General features: G+C 38.2%; 1 protein-coding gene across 4 annotated transcripts in view; it reads left to right on the top strand.

The window, feature by feature from the left end:
• The first annotated feature begins 16,958 nt into the window (after positions 1–16,958).
• Positions 16,959–20,906, top strand: part of LOC139141705 (ankyrin repeat domain-containing protein 65-like) — a 59,575-nt gene continuing 55,627 nt past the window's right edge. The window contains exons 1-2 of one of the 4 annotated variants that reach the window (XM_070711305.1): positions 16,959–17,163; positions 20,612–20,765. In XM_070711305.1, coding sequence (XP_070567406.1) covers positions 20,691–20,765 — 75 coding nt within the window. In that variant the 5' untranslated portion in view covers positions 16,959–17,163; positions 20,612–20,690. The remainder of the gene's footprint in view (positions 17,164–20,611; positions 20,766–20,906) is intronic. The other 3 variants (XM_070711306.1, XM_070711307.1, XM_070711309.1) reach the window with 3 other exon arrangements.

The raw sequence follows: 20,906 nt of genomic DNA, 5'->3' as shown, positions 1-20,906 counted from the left end.
TCAGTTTTCATAAAACTTGCCTTTTGAAAATCAGTTGTATCTTAGTGGGCAAAAAAGAGGACAGTGAATTGTGAAAATGAGAAACAGTCAAAAAAGTTGCTAGCAGGGGAAAATATTTGACAAAGATGTCTGAATTGCATGCAGGCTTCTATTTATCAAGATAAAGTTGATCTCAGCATCAGCTTTGCAGTTTTTGGTAAATTTGGAGTCACTTTTTACCTTGGTTGTCAGCGATGTGGAGTATATCAAATAGGCTGATTTTCCTCTGTTGTTAATTGTCATCCATCTTCCATCAACAATTGCCTTCTCCTCTGAAACTGCAAGTCCGATTGCTTTGAAATTTCATATGCAGTTCATTTTGGGTGACCTCACTTAAGTTTATTCAAATAGTGGTGAAATTTGCGTGTTTTTATTTTGGGGGCAAGTTTTGCTGCTTTTGGTAAAAAATCTTCTTCTCTGAAACCACACGTCCGATTGCATTGGAATTTGATATGCAGTTTACTTAGGGTTACTTCAGTTAGATTTGTTCAAATCGTGGTGAAATTTGTATGAAAGTCTGCTTCAAAACTACAGGTCAAATAGCTTTGATATTTGGTACATAGGTCACTAGGGATGATCTATTTCAAATAATTCAAATGGTGCAGAAATATGCAAATATTTATTTTTAAGGCAATTCTTGTCATTTTCGGTCAAAAAATTTGTTTAATGAAAACTGCTTGTCTGACAGTTTTGATATTTGATGTACAGGTTTATAGGGATGAGCAAAATGTGATATATTCAAATTCTGATGAAATCTACCATTTTGTATTTTGGGGTCAATTTTGGCCATTTTTGGTCAAAAATGTGTTTCTCAAAAAGTACTAGTCTGATAGCTTTGACATTTGGTATACAGGTTTCTACAGATGAACTAAATGATATATTGAAATCATGATGAAATCTGCAATTTTGTATTTTTTGGGCAATTTTTACCATTTTTGGTCAAAAATTTAATGTGTTTCTCCAAAACTACTTGTCTGATAGCTTTGGAATTTGGTATACAGGTTCCTACAGATGAAGTTAATGATATATATTGAAGTTATGATGAAATCTGCAATTTTGCATTTTGGGGGCAATTTTTGCCATTTTTGGTCAGAGAATTTGATTCTCAAAAAACTACTCTTCAGATAGCTTTTGTTGACAAGTTCTCTGGGATGATCTTATTGTGAAATATTAAAAATTATGATGAAATCTTCGATTGTGTGTTTTTGCAACTATTTTTTCCACTTTTTTCTCAGGCCACTGAAATCAGCTATCAAAGATTTCCACCTTCTTCATCAACACATGTCAAAAACAGTTATTCTTTATATAACAATGTGGTTGTGGCATGCTTGCGATCATGCCCTTGATTTTGGACAAGTCAACTTTAATGGCAATTTCAGCCATTAGGTCGCTCATATATATTTGTAGGGAGAGATAAATATTGGATAAGTTACATAGCATTTGGGGTTATGATGGATGGTGCACTGGTTTATTTCATGAAGAAAAGTGGTAGTGCATTGAAGTAAAAATACTAGTGTATTTGTATGCATGAGAGCCGTAAAAAGTAAGAGTTGAAGCCTGAGTGTGATAATGTATAGTGTCCCCCTTCCATAACTAAACAATGTGGTTGTGGCATGCCTGCGATCATGCCCTTGATTTTGGACAAGTCAACTTTAATGGCAATTTCAGTGTTGTTTTTTCTTACAGTAAATCATGTTTTCAGCCCTACACATAAAAACTCTAACGGTTGTTCTTTGAATGTTTACAATCTGTCAAGGGAATATAATTTTTGAGAACCATACTTTAGTCGAGTGGGGTGTAAATTATAAAGTGCTTGTGAAACAGGTGGAAATGTAAGGGGAAGTGGTACTGTAATTGTATACCAGACAAACTACTTGCTTTATCAATTATAGAGGGGTTATATAGAAAGACATCTACTGATTGAGGATCTGATAGGTCAAATTTAGCATTCGAAATCAGTCGGTACACGTTATTTAACTTATACAAAGATAAACCCTCAACATAAAGACAAATCTATTGCCAATTTGTCATCAGATAAGTTTTGTTTCCTTGCTCAATATTAACATTTGCATTCTTCTGGGATTTGTGATACTCTGTACTCCATGTGGCCGTTGATTAAATAATAATAATAATAATAATAAGGTATACAAAGTCATGAGGAAGCAAAGAAAGAATTCTTTTGGCACTACTTCAAAGCATTAATTTGCAATTGTGAAATAATTTCAGAAGGCATACATAGTCAAAAACAAAACAAAACTAAGTCAATTGATTTAATTAGTTGTTTGCATATTCTTTCATTCTGCCCTTTATATTGAAACTGAAAGAATTTTTAAAGAGCTTTAAAAATACAAACCCTGGTAAATTTTATGAAGTTTCCCCAGCAGCCATGTTACCGGGGCGACGCTCCCCTACAATATCAATGCAATCCTACAAGGGGAAAACAGAAATGTACTGGGGTTCCCACACCATTTACCAATCTTTAATACCGTATTAGGGATGGACCATTAGATCTTGGGAGGGGGGTGGTCACAATGAAATTGTGAAATTTTTTTTACTATTGTAAATTTCTAAAAAAAAAATTTTTCCAATTGAGATTAGCTGTGCAATTTTTTTTTTCAGAGTAAATTTTCAGATTTATAATTTTTTTTAGTTCGTCGCTGTCTGAGGATAAAGAGGGCAAAGATGTGGTGCGACAAGTGACTGCGGAAGCGGTCACGGGGGAGGTCAGGAGGGGGTGTGGCCCCTCCTGCCGTTGGAGCTTTTGAAAAATAGAGATTAAAATGGTGTTATTTGGTGGCACTTGGGGAGCATTTTTTTCAGATTACACATCTTCCTCTGAAACATGGTCTTCTTGCTCCTCAGTAGCTTCCTATAGTTTTTGAAATTGACTATTTGGGTTTCCTGGCTTCCCTTTCTACTGCATGGTGAAATGCCTACTTTCACCCCACAGGCGCTCCTTAGCTGGGTAGTCTGCTAAGTAGATCGATTTTCGGATCGATCTAAAGTAGATCGATTTTCGGATCGATCTATTGATCCCGTAGTCGATATGCCCGTCACTGCAATGAGGAGATGTTTAAATTTGTGATCCAACCTAAGGTAGTGTAGTTCTGAATGTTTTGTGTGAGCGCATGGCAGTTGAAAACCCGGATCGCATGTTTTTTGAGTGATTGTGTTGCACACCTTGTGAGTATTTAGGTTGCAGTGGCGGGCATATCGTTAGGTCGATCCGAAAATCAATCTACTTAGCAGACTACCCAGCTAAGGAACGCCTGTGTGTCACCCCAACAAACATCATGCATATCTCATGATTTACAATTGATTTTGACAAGCTGAGAAGCTGTTTGCAAAATATAGTGAAATTTGCATATTTGTGTTTTTAGAGCAATTGTTGCCCTTTTAGATCAAAACTGTGAAAAAAATGAACCTGATGTGGCCTGCATCTGTTTACCTTGATCTTAAAAGGCAAATATAACTTTCTGTCTTGACAACCATACTATACTTTCAATGTTTTACCTAGTGTACCTGCTTGGTTTGTACGCAGGAAACAAGTAGAAAACAGGCTCTATAATTTTATAATTTTCAAGTGATCAGAATACAAAAGTCCTGAAAAGATAAGATAATCACAACTTCCAGTATAAGGGATACAGTCACTCTAAATGTATAAATTAAAATTACAAATGTGCCAGGAGGGTGTACTAAAAATACAGAAAGTTACTTCCTGTCGGTAAAATCTAAAAAAAATTCAAGATTTTAAAGACTTTTGCAGATTTTTTTTTTACACATTTTTATTCTTATTTTTTTTATTTTGCAAACTAGTTTGAAGATTTTTTTTTCCTAACTTTCTGCTCTGAAATTTTCTTTTTTCTGTTTTTGACCACCCCCCTCCCAAGATCTAATGGTCCGTCCCTTAGCAAAAACACTGCACATATATGATAGGTAACTATACCATGGCAGATGACAATGATGTCCTAGGGGGTTGATAGACCCCCTACCTCCTATTTGTAATAGATATCCTAAACATTGCTATAGCTGAGAAATTACATGCATATTGTTTCATGTGGTGAAACTCACCTGTCCAGAAGAGAAAATTATGTAATTTTAAGATTTTAAACTCCCTTTATAGTCTCAACCTGGTGTATATAAGACAATATTACATCTTTATTTTCATTATTTTAAATTTCCAATGTTACGTAAACATTAAACCATTCACTACAGAGCTAACGAACTTGGATTTAATGTGTCAGTCATATGATTAGTGTCTTTGATGATACTTTTTAGCTCAAAGTTAGTAAATGTGTAAGTACCAAAGAGAGCTTAATAGTGAACCTGTCCTTGAGAGGGTCGAATTTTGCAAACTAAGTCTATATGGGGTCACATTTTTCATATGCCAATTTCAAAATGAATAAAATGTTTCAATTGTGTTGTTTGAAAAATTGCCCTCCGCAAATCTCCCCTTCATAATACACTGATAATATAACTTAAAGCTCATAAAGAAAGTCTATGTGTCAATGTCCTCAGCCAAACGACAAAGTAGACGAGTCATGGCATTTCGACACGTTATCGCATGACCTGCTAAAGTGGGAGTATTTTTTGCGCATCTTCCTTTCAATAAAACGATGGGAAATAAACATATTCGCTAGATTCAGGACCTGCACACTTTCCGCTCCGAGCTCCAAGCCGAGATCGTTATGTTGCACCATGGAGCTAACCTTTTTTAGCTCCATGGTCACCTCACTTTCGTCGATGCGTGGAGCTGGTAGGCTGAACGCGATTATTTGTGTTCTGTTTTCATGTGAGACGCGTGAGTGTGGTGAACGCTATACATGATACCACAGGCTACCCAGACAGTATTAATAAGCTTATTATTGAGTTTTTCTCACTGTTTTCTCTATCATTTTCTCTCCTTTTCTTCATCCTCTGACTGATCGGAGGAAATAAAATAAATGGTTATAGAACCTAACCTAGCCTCTGTGACTCTTTATTTATTTTACACCCCATTACAAGGACGCATATCTCTCATACACACATGTTGTAATTAATTAGTCAACACAACTAATTATGCTAATCCATGGACTTATCAGGGATTTTACGGGTTGGTCAACATCGCGAAAGATAGGAGAGGTTTTTCATTTACATCTCTATCTTTCCAATGTTGACCAACCCTTGATAAGTCCACGGATTAGCATAATTAGTTGTGTTGACTAATTAACTACAAGATGTGTATATGAGAGATAAACGTCCTTGTAATGGGTGTAAAATGAATAAAGAGTTAAAGGCTGGGTTAGATTAGGCCTGTATAACCGTTTATTTTATTTACTCCGATCAGTCAGAGGGACTGTTATGCCGTTCATACACAGGCCATTGAAACGCCTCTGAAACGGTTCTGGGCCAATACTGACACAGAAAGTTATGTGTGGACACTCCGAAGTGGTTCTGAAACGTTTCAGATTTGAGGGTATCTGCTAAAGTGCGGGCTGCGGGTTGCGGGTTGCGGGCTGCGGGTTGCGGGTTGCGGGCTGCGGGTTTTTAGAATTATGGCTAGATTTCTAATATATGTAATATGGCATTTAGTATATAAGAAATAAAACCTTTAGGAGGTGTCTATTATCAATAATCATGATCAGGTCTATCGTACAGTATCCCTTTTCCTGCCAAGTCCATATTTTCAACATCAGGTCAAGATGGTTAAAATTCATGAAACACAACATATTCCATATTGTGTATTTTAACATAATACTGTACATTTGAAGGCTGTTGAAAACATATATGCTGTAAAATTGATTTTTTGGACTAAAGATGCTATAACAGACCATACCAAGTAGGTGAAAATACGTCATGTTTCTGAAAAAAAATCAAATCTGCTAAACTAAAAGCGGCGATTCCGAGGACCAATTTATTTGTTCCGAGCTGCCTGGCCATCACAAATAATTTGGGATCTGAAATCACTTTTCTTTCTTGCCTTTCTTGTGAGTGAGAAATAATACCAGACTGACAAAAAAAATTCGCGCCTCGGAAATGTCGCCACTTATCGCGGAATGAAAATTGTTACATTTCTAGTATCAGGCCATAGGAAGTAAATTCTTTGTATGCATCTATTCACAATTCGGTTCTAGGGCAACACATACAGAAAATTAAACAATGCCTACTTAAATGCAATGTGTAAGGAAGGATTTGACTTCAAAAAGCGTAGAAGTGTTGTATATTTAAATGCCGTGTATTTTTCATGAAATCTTTAAAAAGAAAAAGACGTACGACAATGGACTTAGCTTACTTTGCCGTTTCGGTTCAACCGAGGTCACGACCACAGAGAACGACATTCCGCTAACATTTTACGCGAGAATTTCAGCGGGAAAAACACGTCGGTGCGTTGACTTATTTTCAGGAATCGATCTAATAGGAATATTTTTGGATGAGTTTGTGTTCTGCAGCTCTCAATAATTGTGTATCTCCTAATATCATGAACATATTCTATGACTTGCACCTGCAGCATGATAGTCGCTCCATATGCATTTGATCCAGCGTGACTATGAAAAGTTTCCTAGGACTATTATCGTGTTCACCACAATAAAATAATTTTAAACGGCATTGAAAACGATTCTGAAAATTGTGCTTTTATCGGCGGTTGAACTAATCTGAAGTGTGAGAAGGGCATGGCATTCTATGAAAAAGTAACAAATTATTAGGCGTGTCGAGTTTCAACGAACCGAAGTTCATCTCCCAGTTCATCTGTGCTGTCAACGATCCGAAACTTACTTTTAAACTATCCGTCCTAATCATTACATAAAAAGTTAATATAGCGAGTTGTTGTGAAATCTGTCTTGTGTTCATATTATTACTCATCCGTGTTCAGTCATATCATTTCGAAAGCTTCGATCGGCAGTGCGCTGTGCAACGGCGAATGTTGGATGGGAAATGGACTATTCTGACGTTGGTGGTGCTTTACCAGATGTAGCTAAAATTAAAGCTGCAAGCAGCGTTGGCGGGGCCCAAGCGGTTAACATGGTTGAAATATCCTGCACTAATGATATTATATGCAACATTTGAGCTTCAAATAGTAGGATTTTGAACATCATCTAATAGTTACTTTACGTTTCACTTGAAATTTAATATTTTACGGAAAATCCAATATGGCGGCCAAACCACGTGACCGATCAAAACGCATTTCGCAAACTTAAAATCACATCACACTTAAGATGGTATATGAAAATTTCTGTCAAATCAGTGTTTGTTTGGGAGAAGAAGATTTTTAAAGATTAAATCACGATTTTCGAAAAATCCAATATGGCAGCCAAACCACGTGACCGATCCAAACGCCTTTTGCAAACTTGAAAGAGATCACACTTAAGATGTTACATGTCAAATTTCAGTTGAATCGGTGTGTTGGTTGTGGAGAAGAAAATTTTTAAATATTAATTCATGATTTTCGTAAAATCCAATATGGCGGCCAAACCACATGACTGATCAAAACGCCTTTCGCAAATTTGAAAGCGATCGCACTTAAGATGTTACATGTCAAATTTCAGTTGAATCGGTGTGTTGGTTCTGGAGAAGAAGATTTTTAAAGATTAAATCACGATTTTCGCAAAAATCCAATATGGCGGCCAGACCACATGACCGATCAAAACGCCTTTCGCAAACTTGAAAGAGATCACACTTAAGATGTTACATGTCAAATTTCAGTCGAATCGGTGTGTTGGTTCTGGAGAAGAAGATTTTTAAAGATTATATTACGATTTTCGCAAAAATCCAATATGGCGGCCAGACCACGTGACCGATCAAAACGCCTTTCGCAAACTTGAAAGAGATCACACTTAAGATGTAACATGTGAAATTTCAGTCGTATCGGTGTGTTAGTTCTGGAGAAGAAGATTTTTAAAGATTAAATCACGATTTTCGCAAAAATCCAATATAGCGGCCAGACCACGTGACCAATCAAAACGCCTTTCGCAAACTTGAAAGAGATCACACTTAAGATGTTACATGTCAAATTTCAGTCGAATCAGTGTGTTGGTTCTGGAGAAGAAGATTTTTGAAGATTAAATCACGATTTTCTCAAATCCAATATGGCGGCCAAACCACGTGACTGATCAAAACGCCTTTCGCAAACTTGAAAGAGATAACACTTAAGATGTTACATGTGAAATTTCAGTCGAATCGGTGTTTGGTTCTGGAGAAGAAGATTTTTAAAGATTAAATGGGTATTTTTCAAAAATCCAATATGGCGGCCAAGGTCACGTGACCGCATGCGATTTTATTGGCAAATTCTGAAGACCTTAGGCCATGCTTGCTATACAAAAAATTTCAAATCGACTAGACCCCTGGGTCTTCTGGAGAAGCCATTTTTAGGTTTTTGGAAAATCCAATATGGCCGCCAGGTCACGTGACCAATCGAAAATTGTATACCCAGGTGCACGAGATCTTATAGGTACCTATTAGCCCTGCAAGTTTCAGAAGTTTGCGGTAAGCGGTGTTTGAGTTCTAGGTCGCCAAAAAAAGAGCGGAAGAACGAAAAGAAGAAGAATATTGAACTCCTATAAAACCAATAGGGCCCAGCCGGTAGGCTTGGGCCCCTAATAACGGCATTATTCAAGAAGTTCACGGCTTTTATTCCATAAACAAATACATCTAGATACTATTTTAGCATTTATTCTATCTACTAGCGAAAATGATACAAAAATCACACATTTTTTCATGCCCGCAACCCGCAGCCCGCAGCCCGCAACCCGCAGCCCGCAGCCCGCAACCCGCAAAATAGCGCATCCGAGATTTGAGACGGTTTAGTCGGCCCGACCAGAGCCGTTGTAGGGATTAACTCTATCCGCAAATCGCTGTGTGGACAGACTGAGCCGTTTCAGAAGCGTTTCAAACGCCCTCACGCGACAGGTCTTTGTAACATAAAACAAACAACAACCAACATACAATATTCATTTTCGCCATGGCTGCCGAACACAGTACTACATCTCGCGGTATACTGGTCCGACGAAGAGATAAGCTTGCTACCAAAAACCCTATCAATTCGACCAGAAAAAAATAATTACGATTTGAAAAACGTCGAATTAATAGGAAATTAAAACTGCCGAAATAATTTAGTGGTCGAATTTAATTTGGAACGACGAGGATGAAATTTAAGCGAGACATGTTTGCTATGTGAAGACTGCTTCAAAGCATGGACTGTGAAATTTTGTGAGGTCGACATATTAGGTAACAAAAAAACCTCAAACGCACGTTGGTGTCACATCAAAATCAAAGTGGCCGCGATTACAGACAGAGCGATCTGTGACACTGCCATCGGCCGCTCGACGGACGACACGTAAGTTGACATCGTGTGCCAGCCCTTGGAAATATATTGTAACTCCTTGACAGGCAGATTAGATAGTCTTATGGCGTTTGATGCATTGAAAGTTTGTAAAAATAATAAAAAATGACATCACCGATCATAAGAAACGTGGTGTCGAAGATAATAGTTTTTAAGAGAAGACTATGACGACCATATTTCTGTAAGTATTATCTAACTTTAGAAAACCAACATCTGAAGATTTACTTCAACCAACACTTTTGGATTTGTTCTACTCTTTATTATAAGATTAGTCGAATTTCTGGAAAGTTGGTGTACATTTTCGATGTCTGTGTATCGTCTACACCGAAGTCATATCCGAAAGAGTATAATCAGCGTAAACCTCTCTCTCTCTCTCTCTCTCTCTCCTCTCTCTCTCTCTCTCCGGCATTTCAATGTTTTATATTGTCGACATTTACATATCAGTCTGAAGTTCCAGGTCACTGCTCAATGCAAGTAGTTGATGTCAATTTTTCCGTATCGGGCATGGTCTCTATCGTCACTCTAATCGTTAGTGTTTTCCTGTTGTATTCGACATCAGACTCAAAACACAACGTGAACAACGCTGATATTATATTGCATCTTTCGTATCGAAAACCGGTAAAGTTTGTAACTGGTGACATGTCACGGCCTGGAGAAAGTTCATCATTATCGATCGAATGTCCGTGGCGCTTTTGCTTCCAAATAGACATATTGAAATGCACAGGGAACTTCGCGGTATCGCAATTATATGAATTTTACCGTGAAGAAAGTCTGTGACTTTAAACTGGCCGTACAACCAACAATAAACATGGCGGAGCAATGATACTGACTTGAGAGACTTCGAATTTTTTATTGCGACCTCGACCGCTGGTGAGAGCGAGTCGTCTAATTTTTTCCCACTAGCTATTTGGCTTTGAATTTTCAATTGCCATCATGTGCTAAGTTAAATTTAAAAACAAGGCGGGCGTTCTCTGTAAATCAATAAGCCTTTTGAATATGAAAAAATCGGACATTTGAACCTCAACACGCAGCTTCAGTTGTTCTCCGAATCAGGACAGGGACATCGGCCCGGGACATCGGTGAGGCCGGATTTCACGTAGTAGCTATGGAAACCGACGGCTCGTTCGTTGTAAGAAACCATGCGATGTGCGCTCCCTTGGGCCGTGGAATTTCGCCGTATCGCCTCTACAGACTACACCGAGTATTACCTAACCATGCTACTAAACAATCACACGATAGTTCAGTAACATATATCTTCATTAATCTACCGATCGTCGACCGTCGAACACTTCGAAAACAATGGTCACGGTCACGGATTCAAGGAGTTCACAAGAAGAAACTAATAAAAAATCGAAGTCTCTTAAGTCAGTATCATTGCTCCGCCATGTTTATTGTTGGTTGTACGGCCAGTTTAAAGTCACAGACTTTCTTCACGGTAATAATAAGTGGCGCGCAGAATTATTTTACTGGTTTTGAGAACTTCTAAAATCATAACTTGTAATCTGCATATCTTCGCACATCGAACCGATATCGTATACCTATCACCGTCGAAGTTTATGTCTTTCACTGTAGAGTTCTTTTCATCCAAAACACATATCCAGAAGAGTCCCACAGAGCGGTCAAATGAAAGGATATGTGCTCCAAACGAATGAAATTGCACGAAAGAATGAAAATCAACAGCACATCCTGGACGTGATTTAAAACAACAGTGCTTGTGGATAGGACTATTCTATCTGAGCAAAAAGTGCCGTTTTTCTCGCAATTTTAGCAACTGTAACGACCCTTTATTCTTTAATACCTTTCCATAATTGAATTAAACTAGGTTTAGGGCTTATACACACAGTGTACACTGATGTACAGAACTTTAAAAAGTATTCTGCTGGGAACGAGCAGGGGTTTACACTCTAATGGGCGCAGTAAAACAATGGTCACGTCCATAGGTTCAAGGACGTTCACGGGGAGACACGATGGCAAATAGTGCAGTGTCGTAAAATTGCTTAGACTAGTTTTAAGAACGGTACAATATCTGGTCATCGGTGTACCGCTACCTGTGAATCGAAACGACAAGTGTAGACCTATAGCTTCGAAATTTTATGGGAGAGACACCACGACTGAGACCGACAGTAGCACAACAAACTATTCCCAATTGTGCGTCCGTGTTTAATACAGACATCTCTGTAGGTGATTCTGGTTTCTCAATCGAATCAAAAGTCCGACATTGACAAAATTGACATAAAATACGTCCGAAAAGTTATGTTTTATTCGACTAACTGATTCATCTCCTTTGATATCCCCTAAGCTACATGTAAACAGTCCGGAAAGACTGACATCGATGTCTCCCGGACCCCATTTCTTCACCGTTTTGCAAAATATCTCATCAACCGGGCGCATGGGCAACGTCTTTGTACGTTGGTCAAAACTTATGACAGTATAGGTCAGGATGTAACATCGGTAAAAGTAATATTGAATATGGAAGACGAAAATGCTTTCATCGATTGACAAAAATGAGAAGGAACGAGTCAGTAAATATCGAACCATAAAGGGGAGATCGAGACTGCCATCCCCCATGATTAATCAACTGGGAACAAAATATATATATTTCGATCAACAGACTTACACAACCAGAGACAGCATTTTATTCAGCTTTAAAATAAGTCACCGCCTTTCCTATAATAACACCCCGTTTGTGTTTCGATCTACTCTGTTCTATCCCCAATCGGTATGGCCGTCCGGGTTTCGCCTGCCGTACTGACTGATACATGGTTATTTCTTCACATATTTTTTCATCGTTTGGCATAAAATACAGCATCTCTTTTGGTGCACAAGGCAAATCAACGTTTAGAAGGAAAGTCAACGAGGTTAGGATATTATATACCGTAGGTGAAATTAGAATGGAATATTGAAGATGAAAAGACTTTAATCGGTCGACAAAAAATGCCATAAACCACAGGCGACCCAATAGGTTCTGAGTTTTTCACACTGTTTTCTCTATCATTTTCTCTTCTTTCTTCATGCTCTGAATGATCGGAATAAATAAAATAAATGGTTTATATAACCTAACCTAGCCTCTGTGACTCTTTATTTATTTTACACTCCATTACAAGGACGTATATCTCTCATACACACATGCTGTAGTTAATTAGTCAACACAACTAATTATGTTAATCCGTGGACTTATCAGGGATTTTACGGTTGGTCAACATCGCGAAAGATAGGAATGGTTACTAAAACGGGAAGGTAAGAAGCTCTCCTGAAATGTGTCCAGAAATTACCAAATTGCGGCCAGTCATGACCATTTATCCAAAATCTACTGCAGCCAATGTATTTCGATGGCCGAGGAGAGCCAGCTACTCTTATTTCAAACGTTTAAATGGTCGCGAACAGTGCAAACCCTGCCAGTGCCTTGTCTGCAGTTCATGGCATGAGGACGTCCGTAAAGCAGGAAGTCGGAAGTTGAAACCTTTGACCTTTACGTTGTTTATATGTGGGCAAACTTGTAAACATATTTCCCAGGGACAAGTCTGATTTTGACTAGGGTCAAAGTTCGTGTGGTTAAGCGTGGTTCTCTCAATCGGGTGGTGTTGCTAAGGTTTTGTCTGCCCGCCGTCCGTGGGTGTACGGACGGTGGTCTGCCTTTCAGTTTAGCTGTGCGTTCTCGATAATTTTGCTGTATTTTTTCTCACAAACATTGGAAATTCGTTTAAGTTTTAAGAAACATTAATTTTTATATGAGGAATATTCTAGCTTGTATCCTCGAATTAAATCAGCCGATTTTCTTTGATACAGTTTTTTATATGGTTTGGAGAACTCTTTGGGGCGGCGTCAGATAACAAGTGGAATGAGACAACAACATTTCGTTCATGTAAGGAAATCATATAGCAAGTACTTCTTGCGCTGGTGCAACTCTACGAAATATTATGATATCAAAGATGTTTTCCATGATAGTTTACAAGGTTTCTTGTCTAAATTCGCGGAAATCATCAAGAATAATCTAAAAAATACTACACGTAATTATGACTACATTTTGTATGTGTAGAGGTGTTGTTTGCCGTTCCGAACGTATATGTTCTACACGTACGCGACGTATGGTTATCACTGATCAGCTGATGATGGAACGTAATTACGTGTAACTAAACTTCTCCATAACGATATGTTACCGGCAGACATGGAGATAATAGCGAGTGAATAGAAATGACGGTGACTGGTTAAAAAATTCACAGTGCTGGTAAAAATTCTCACAGGCTTCTTAACGTAGTGACCGACATCATCGGTGATGTCAGTTTGTGTTTCGATGTTGCTTGGTCACCGCTGACGTGACTTTAGTGACGGGCTGCTCTGAGCCTCGTCAATCGCTTGTACGCCAGAAAAAGAACGGTCTGCGAGTAGTCATGTCGGAAAAACCTGAAAAACTGCGATAGTTTGGTGATTTTTGAGGGATTTCTGGTAGTGGTAGGCCCCTAATAACCATGTTGTCGATGAGTGTTGGCAATTTGGTTGAAAAATTTTCGAAATATCGACAAACAAAGTTGCGACAAGCGTGCTGTCGGGCAGAACATGGACGTTCCCATGGCTGTGGTGGTGACGTTTAAGTCAAAACCAGCCGTAAAAGGCAGAAATCCCGTCCGAAAACACCACAGCTATGGACCCAAAGCTAGCCTAACAGTACAAACGAAGTTTTATAGCCCGTGCGCCGCTTCTTTCGGGAATTTTGCTAACAGCATAAGGCACGATTGAAAATCGATGAATTCCTTAGACTGACCATGGAGCTAGAAACTAGCTCCATGTAGCGACCAACTCTCTTTTATTATGCGAAAAAAAACCGGCGACTCTTTGACGCCGTACAGTCATTCTAGTCATGAGCTTGGTTGCTACCGTATACCAGAAAACAACCGACTTTGACGTCAAAGGCCTGTTGCTGGTACGTACTTTGAGACAGAAAATAACGATATGTTAGCGGTAGACATGGAGTTAATAGCGAGTGCAGAGAAATGAAGGTGACTGGTTTAAAAATTCACAGTGCTGGCCAAAATTCTCCAGTGTGTGCTCCTGCTAATGTGTCACCATTGTGCCTTGAATCACGACGCGGTTTGTAAATTATACTCGGTATATACACTCGCAGAAAACGACGACGTGAAGCGTACATCTATATAATTTTGTTGAAAAACTCATGAAACGGCAACTCAGGCGATCTTTTTCTGCTTGGTCGGTCGATACTTTCTGGGTGGCATTTGTTACATGGAGCAGGACCATGTCTGCTTAGTTATGTTAGAATTTGGCGCTTGGCAACGAAAAGCATGCGCGTTTCCAGCGTTCCTTTCGATCTAACTTCCCGTTTATTTTTTAATAATGAGCAGTGTTTGTTTGCGCATATCATGAATATATAAGCGTCCACTAGGTTTACGGACGTCCTCGGGACATGTTTCCCTAGATCTTCATACCTTCTCCTTTTTCATTAACATCACTATCTTTCCGATGTTGACCAACCTCTGATAAGTCCACGGATTAGCATAATTAGTTGTGTTGACTAATTAATTACAGCATGTGTGTATGAGAGATATACGTCCTTGTAATGGAGTGTAAAATAAATAAAGAGTCACAGAGGCTAGGTTAGGTTATATAAACCATTTATTTATTTATTCCGATCATTCAGAGCATGAAGAAAGAAGAGAAAATGATAGAGAAAACAGTGTGAAAAACTCAGAACCTATTGGGTCGCCTGTGATGATACAAGCGAGTTTCTCCCGGAATCCGACAGAAACTAACTCACTACTGCGCAGACTCAAAGGTAACGCGTTCAATTAATCGCGAAAACCTGGCATAGGCTGCCAAAGTCCAAATAGTTTTGTATGAAAATAGAGACACACAAGAGAAACTATTACAAAAGATTTTTTTTTAGAAATTCACCAACTTGAGCTTAGGAGAGAACCATTTGATTGGGGGGGGGGGGTAATGGAGGAAGTGGGTATGGGAGCAATTTTTTTTTCCTGTCAGAGTGACAACAATTTTTTTTTCTACTGTCATACTTGCATCATTTTTTTTTTCAAATGGAGTAGCAGTGCAATTTTTTTTTCTTTGGTCATCAAGTTTGTAATGCGTTGTATATAAGGGAGTCGTCATTATTTACGGCCTGAAACTCTGAAATTTCGAGTGCCCCCCTCACCAACCATGATGAATTTGAGTAACCTCCCTCTCTAACTCTGAAATTTTGACTGATCCTCCCACTTAGAAAAGTTAAATACCAATACATGTAATTGTAAAATTTACAAAAAACAGTAACAGTAAAGACCTTTCAAATCCTGATGTACCCTGCTAGACTATCATCAGTTATCTCATGATGGTTCAAAAAAGGTGAACCCATCAAAATGAAATTCAAAGTCACAATAAAATAAAGATATAAATGCTCACACAGTATCTAACCATATAGTATATTGTTCAATTTGGATGGGTATCATGACAGGGTTTTCACTAGGATATCTGACCGGGCAGAATTCGAAAGTACAGGGGGAGAACACGCGAGAGGCTTAGGGGGAAAGTGTCACAGGGGCTTTCCCTTATTTTGCATGGAAATTTTTAAGATATTGATGTGTGTAATGGTGCAGTCTGGTGCAATCTGAGAGTTTTTTTTTAATTTTTTATACAAAGTGAAATTGTTAGAATACCCCGAAGGGGGAACCCCCCTCTCGTATTGGAAATGTTGAGAAATTTATGTGTTTAATGGTGCAATCTGAGAGGAGTTTCAGTTTATTTTGCACTCGGTAAAACTGTTTGAAAATGACATTGAACTTGATATATTTTACATTTTTTGCATGATCAGTGTTTGAGTCGCAATATTCAACAACCAAACAATGACAATACAATTTGTGAAAAACAGTTCTGTTTGCCAGAGACTGAAGACAAATGAATATACAGGAACGGAGAATCTGTGATTATTTTGTGGCTTATTTTAAAATTAATGACTCGTTTGTTAATTTTCACACTAACAGCCAAAACACAACTCAGACACTAAACACACCAAAGCACATACAAGACGAGATGGCTGATGTGTGAAGCCACTTTCCCTGTATCACATAACATATTTATATTGAGAGAATAATATATTGGTTTTAACACTAGTTTATTGACTCCTGTCTTGTGTTTTAAATTTTCACAATTTACGGAAGTATATAGTCCCCTTTAGATAGTGCCTATGCCATTGAGATATTGCAACAGAAATCCAGAAATATGATTTCTTGGGTCAGAAAAGGGAAGGAAAACATTGAGTGTACTGAAGTGTAAAGTAGACCTATGTAGTGCTGGGGAAAAAAACCATAAGAATTGCTTCTTGTAAAAACATTTGCGCCGCCTATGGCGGCGCACCGGCAAAGAATACATGAGAATAAGGTTTCCGAATTTTGCTAATTTCTGGTGCATTGTGACAATTTTTTTTTTCACTTCTGTCTGTTATGACAATTTTTTTTCTCAGGCCATGACAGAATAATTTTTTTTTCTGTCTCACCTGGTGACAATTTTTTTACCTCAAAATCCTCCATACCCCCCTCCAGAAATCAAATGGTTCTCCCCTAAGTATACTGCTTGGCCTCTGTTGCACAGCGCAGCCAGCGGCGGAATGTGTAGAAGTGCTCTTTCAAGCTTCAGATCAGTCTAAACCAGAGAGCTCGCTATCGGCAACGGACCCCCAGCTCCGTCGGTTGCACGCTTACGCCGTTCTGGCCAGCTAACAACTCGCCGTAACAGATCCATAGCCGACAAGATCATGTTCGTCAAATAACTGAGTCGAAATATTGTCTACACCGACGAATAACTGCTCGGTAAGTGTAACCTTCGATTTTATTATAAACCCTGCAAAAAGATCTAAATTTCATGTACACGCGTAGACAAGTAATGAGTATGGTGGAAGCGCTAAGCATTAACTATTAAGTACACTTGTACAAACCGTTCGACATGTTCACTACACTTGTGTACACTATTGTAACGTGGTTACCAAGCCTCTCAAAGGGGTTCTTTGACTGGGCGTAGGTATTATTTTTGCAGTCGTCGGGACGCAAGACAGGTTAAATTTAAATACGTGTATGCCATAAGCTGATAAGGATTGTGTTATTATTATCCTCTCAGCTTACTCGTTCACGCCATGGATCTCGTTCACGAATCCACGTTTCACTTTCTGTTTGCTGCGGTTCCGTAGCCCCCAAACTTTCCCTGGCATGATGGGCAAAATCGCCGGGAAAAGTTTTGTTGTACACGGTTTAATGTGTACACCGGGTTCAGTGTACGTTTTGCCTGGACATCTCGAGCCCAGAGTTCTGTGCAAGATTACATACGAATTACGAGTTCGGAAACGGGAACGCCGTTCTGCTATCGTTTAATTAATATGGCTTGCTGCAGTACATGCCGTTGCTCGAGATTTTGCCGGAGTATGATTTTGCCGTTCGACCCAATACACAGGCAAAACCTCGAGCTACAGCACTGCAGCTACGTTATGGCAAGGTATTGTAATCGGCAAAATGTACATGACGTGTGCTTGTGGTCAAGAAAATAGGCGGTTGCCAGAGTAACAGACTCATGTTAAATTTGTGGACGGGAATTACTGGGGAAGTGGCTTTTGTTTTTGGCCATTTTCTGTGTTGGCAATGTTTGTGATAATTTGACTTTAATTGCAAGCAAAATCTGTACGTGAATAAATACTTACAGAGCATTTAGATTTAACTCCATGATGACAACTATAACTACATGTACTGAAGGGTAATACTAGCGTTGATCGTGATTTCAGGTTTGTGACTAATTAAAGCTGCACGCCCGTGACTTTGGACAAATCTGCCTGAAATTCGGACAAATTTTGTCGTATACGCAGCTCTTGTTCAATCAATAAATCTTTTATTACTCAACACACAGTGACAGAGTGTGAAGTACGGTACATTTCAGATGAAAGAACAACATGTTCAAAACCGAACACCATCAAATGGATATTAAAATCCAAGTAAATTGAATAGGGCTGTTCACAGTTTACGTCACTGTTCTCTCATTAATATGCAAAAATAAATATTTGTCCGCGTTTTTATATTACGCTTTTGAAAATTACGCATGCAAAAACAACGAAAACACATCTTAGTGGGCGACTGCTAGTGTAACAATGAAAACTAAAAGGCATATTCACGACTCAAGAGTACAAGCTGCAAAAACGGCCATGTATGCAACATTGATAAAATTTGTCCGCATTTCAAGCTGCGTGTCCGATGTCGCGCGCGTACAGCTATATTTAGTAACAAACCTGTACCCGTGAAGAGGGCTATTGTCTTTAAGGTGACTTTGGTTAGATTTGTTCAGTTGATTTGTGGTGAAATATTTTGCTTTTTTGGTTAAAAAAATCATCTTCTCTGAAAGTGTTGAACCCATTGCTTGAAACTTGGTATGCATGATCCTCGGGTCGGCCTATGTCAGATTTGTTCTTATCGGGGTGAAATTTTCATATTTGTATTTTTGGGACAATTTTTCACATTTTTGGTCAAAAAACAATTTTCTCCTAAAGATCTTGTTGGATTGCTGTGAAACTAAAATGCTTGATTATACTGGTCGACTTCTTGTTCAAATTGTGATGAAATTTTCATATTTGTATTTTTGGGACAAGTTTTCACTTGTAGGTCAAGTTATCATTTTCTCTGAGTTAACTTCTCTGATTGCTTTGAAACTTGGTATGCATGTACCCAGGGGTAACCTTAGTTAGTGTCTTGAAATTATGGTGAAATTTTTATATTCGTATTTTGGGGGCAATTATTCCCATTTGTGGTCAAAAATTCATTTTCTCTGAAATTGTGTGTCCGGTTGTATTGAAACTTGGTATGCATACATGTTTCCAGAGGTAAATTTGATTTTGTTCAAATTATGACAAAACATGCAATATTATATTTTTGTGACAATTTTTTCTCGATTTTTGGTCCAAAAGAGCCAAATATCTCATTCTTGAATTGAAAAAAAATTGAGAATCGTTGCACATTACATTGTTGTATTCTGCTGGTGTGTAAGTGCATGCTAAATTGTTAATAGGAATTTGTTTCAATGAAATTATTGTCGGCAAAAAGTATGCTAATTACAAAATTATGAACAGCAAAAGAGTAAACTTTGTGAAAATATCAGTTATTGTGACTCAGAATTTTACATATTGGTGATATTTTTACAAAAACACAACCAAAGACCTCCAAGCCAGTAATAAATTGTTTTCTTAAAATTACTGCTTGATGAATTACCAAATATTGTTTACATTAATTCCATGTAAGAGGACATCTTTACTTTGATATGGTAGATTGTATCACTAGTTTTGATATACCAGGCTGCATGGTGTTGTATATGTGTGTCCATTGCCAACCTCTTTCGCCTTGGTATTTGATGGACTGTGAATCAAAATGTGTTCAAATGCACTTGACATTATGATTATTTCAAGTTAAGGCTCATAGAAGCTATTGAATGTGGTATGTACACTTACTCTGGCCTGCCACATCAAACCAAATATGGACCAAGTGTTATTGGTGCTACATACTAACTACATCAGTAAAGTATAAACTAAATGGCACATTGAGTAACTGTCAATGCTAATTTTATGCATTATTTTCATGATTTTATTTACAAACTAAAGTTGGTTTGCGCAAATGTGCTAACTGAAGGACATGGATGGAAGTATCACTGCTTACTGATTTGGACCATGCCTACGTGTTTTAACAGGTTAAACGGGTGCCGCACTCATAAAGTTGGGCCCCACAGAAAAGTACAAAAAATGCAGTATTTCCTGCACATACACATCCTGATCATAATGGAAACAAGCATGATGCCATTTACTTTCATGCACAGCACATGATGGCCAACATTTTGTTATTGTAATCTTTATTTTCTTTGTCACATGATTAGCGTTTGAAAATGGCGGGAAGTGTAAAATGATGTTAAAACGTTTGAATGTACATGCCACTTTCTGCACTTATGACAGTGTTATACACTTATTTAGTCTTTATGGGTCTTATTCAAAGAGAACTCTTAGAAAACAGGGGATATTTTGAGATCAGTTTATTACACATTTGCAGCTATTGGGGCTTTAATGAATGTTTTTTAGCTCATATTTGGTATGTATATAAATACCAAAAAGAGCTTATATGATGAGTCGGTGGCATCTGTATGTCTGTGTGTATGTATGTATGTATGTTTAGTGAAATATAGAATACATGTAATTCTTAAGGTCTTTCTAAAAAAAAGGGTATATTAATGTTCTGTTTTCAGAGTGGATACAATATACAGTGCATGTTGGCAAGAGTTGACAAGATACCATGGTATGATTCAATGCCTTTGATATCCTGCAATGACAAAAGACAGTAAATGGAAGAAGAAACTGAAAGCACATAGAACCACAACTCGTGCTGAGGCACTTAGCATGGTAAGAGCCATTTGTTTTTAACTCCCCAGTCAGAATCAAGGAGCTAATATAATACATGTACAGGTAGCTTGATTCCATGATCTGTTGTCTGACATAATGCGTCAACTTTTCTCTTCTTCTTGGAAAGTGCTGCTCAGAAAC

This window comes from Ptychodera flava, chromosome 10 (assembly GCF_041260155.1).
Source record: "Ptychodera flava strain L36383 chromosome 10, AS_Pfla_20210202, whole genome shotgun sequence".
NCBI classification, from domain to species: domain Eukaryota; kingdom Metazoa; phylum Hemichordata; class Enteropneusta; family Ptychoderidae; genus Ptychodera; species Ptychodera flava.
Note: the sequence above shows the minus strand (reverse complement) of the source record. Positions and strands in the feature narration are given on the sequence as shown.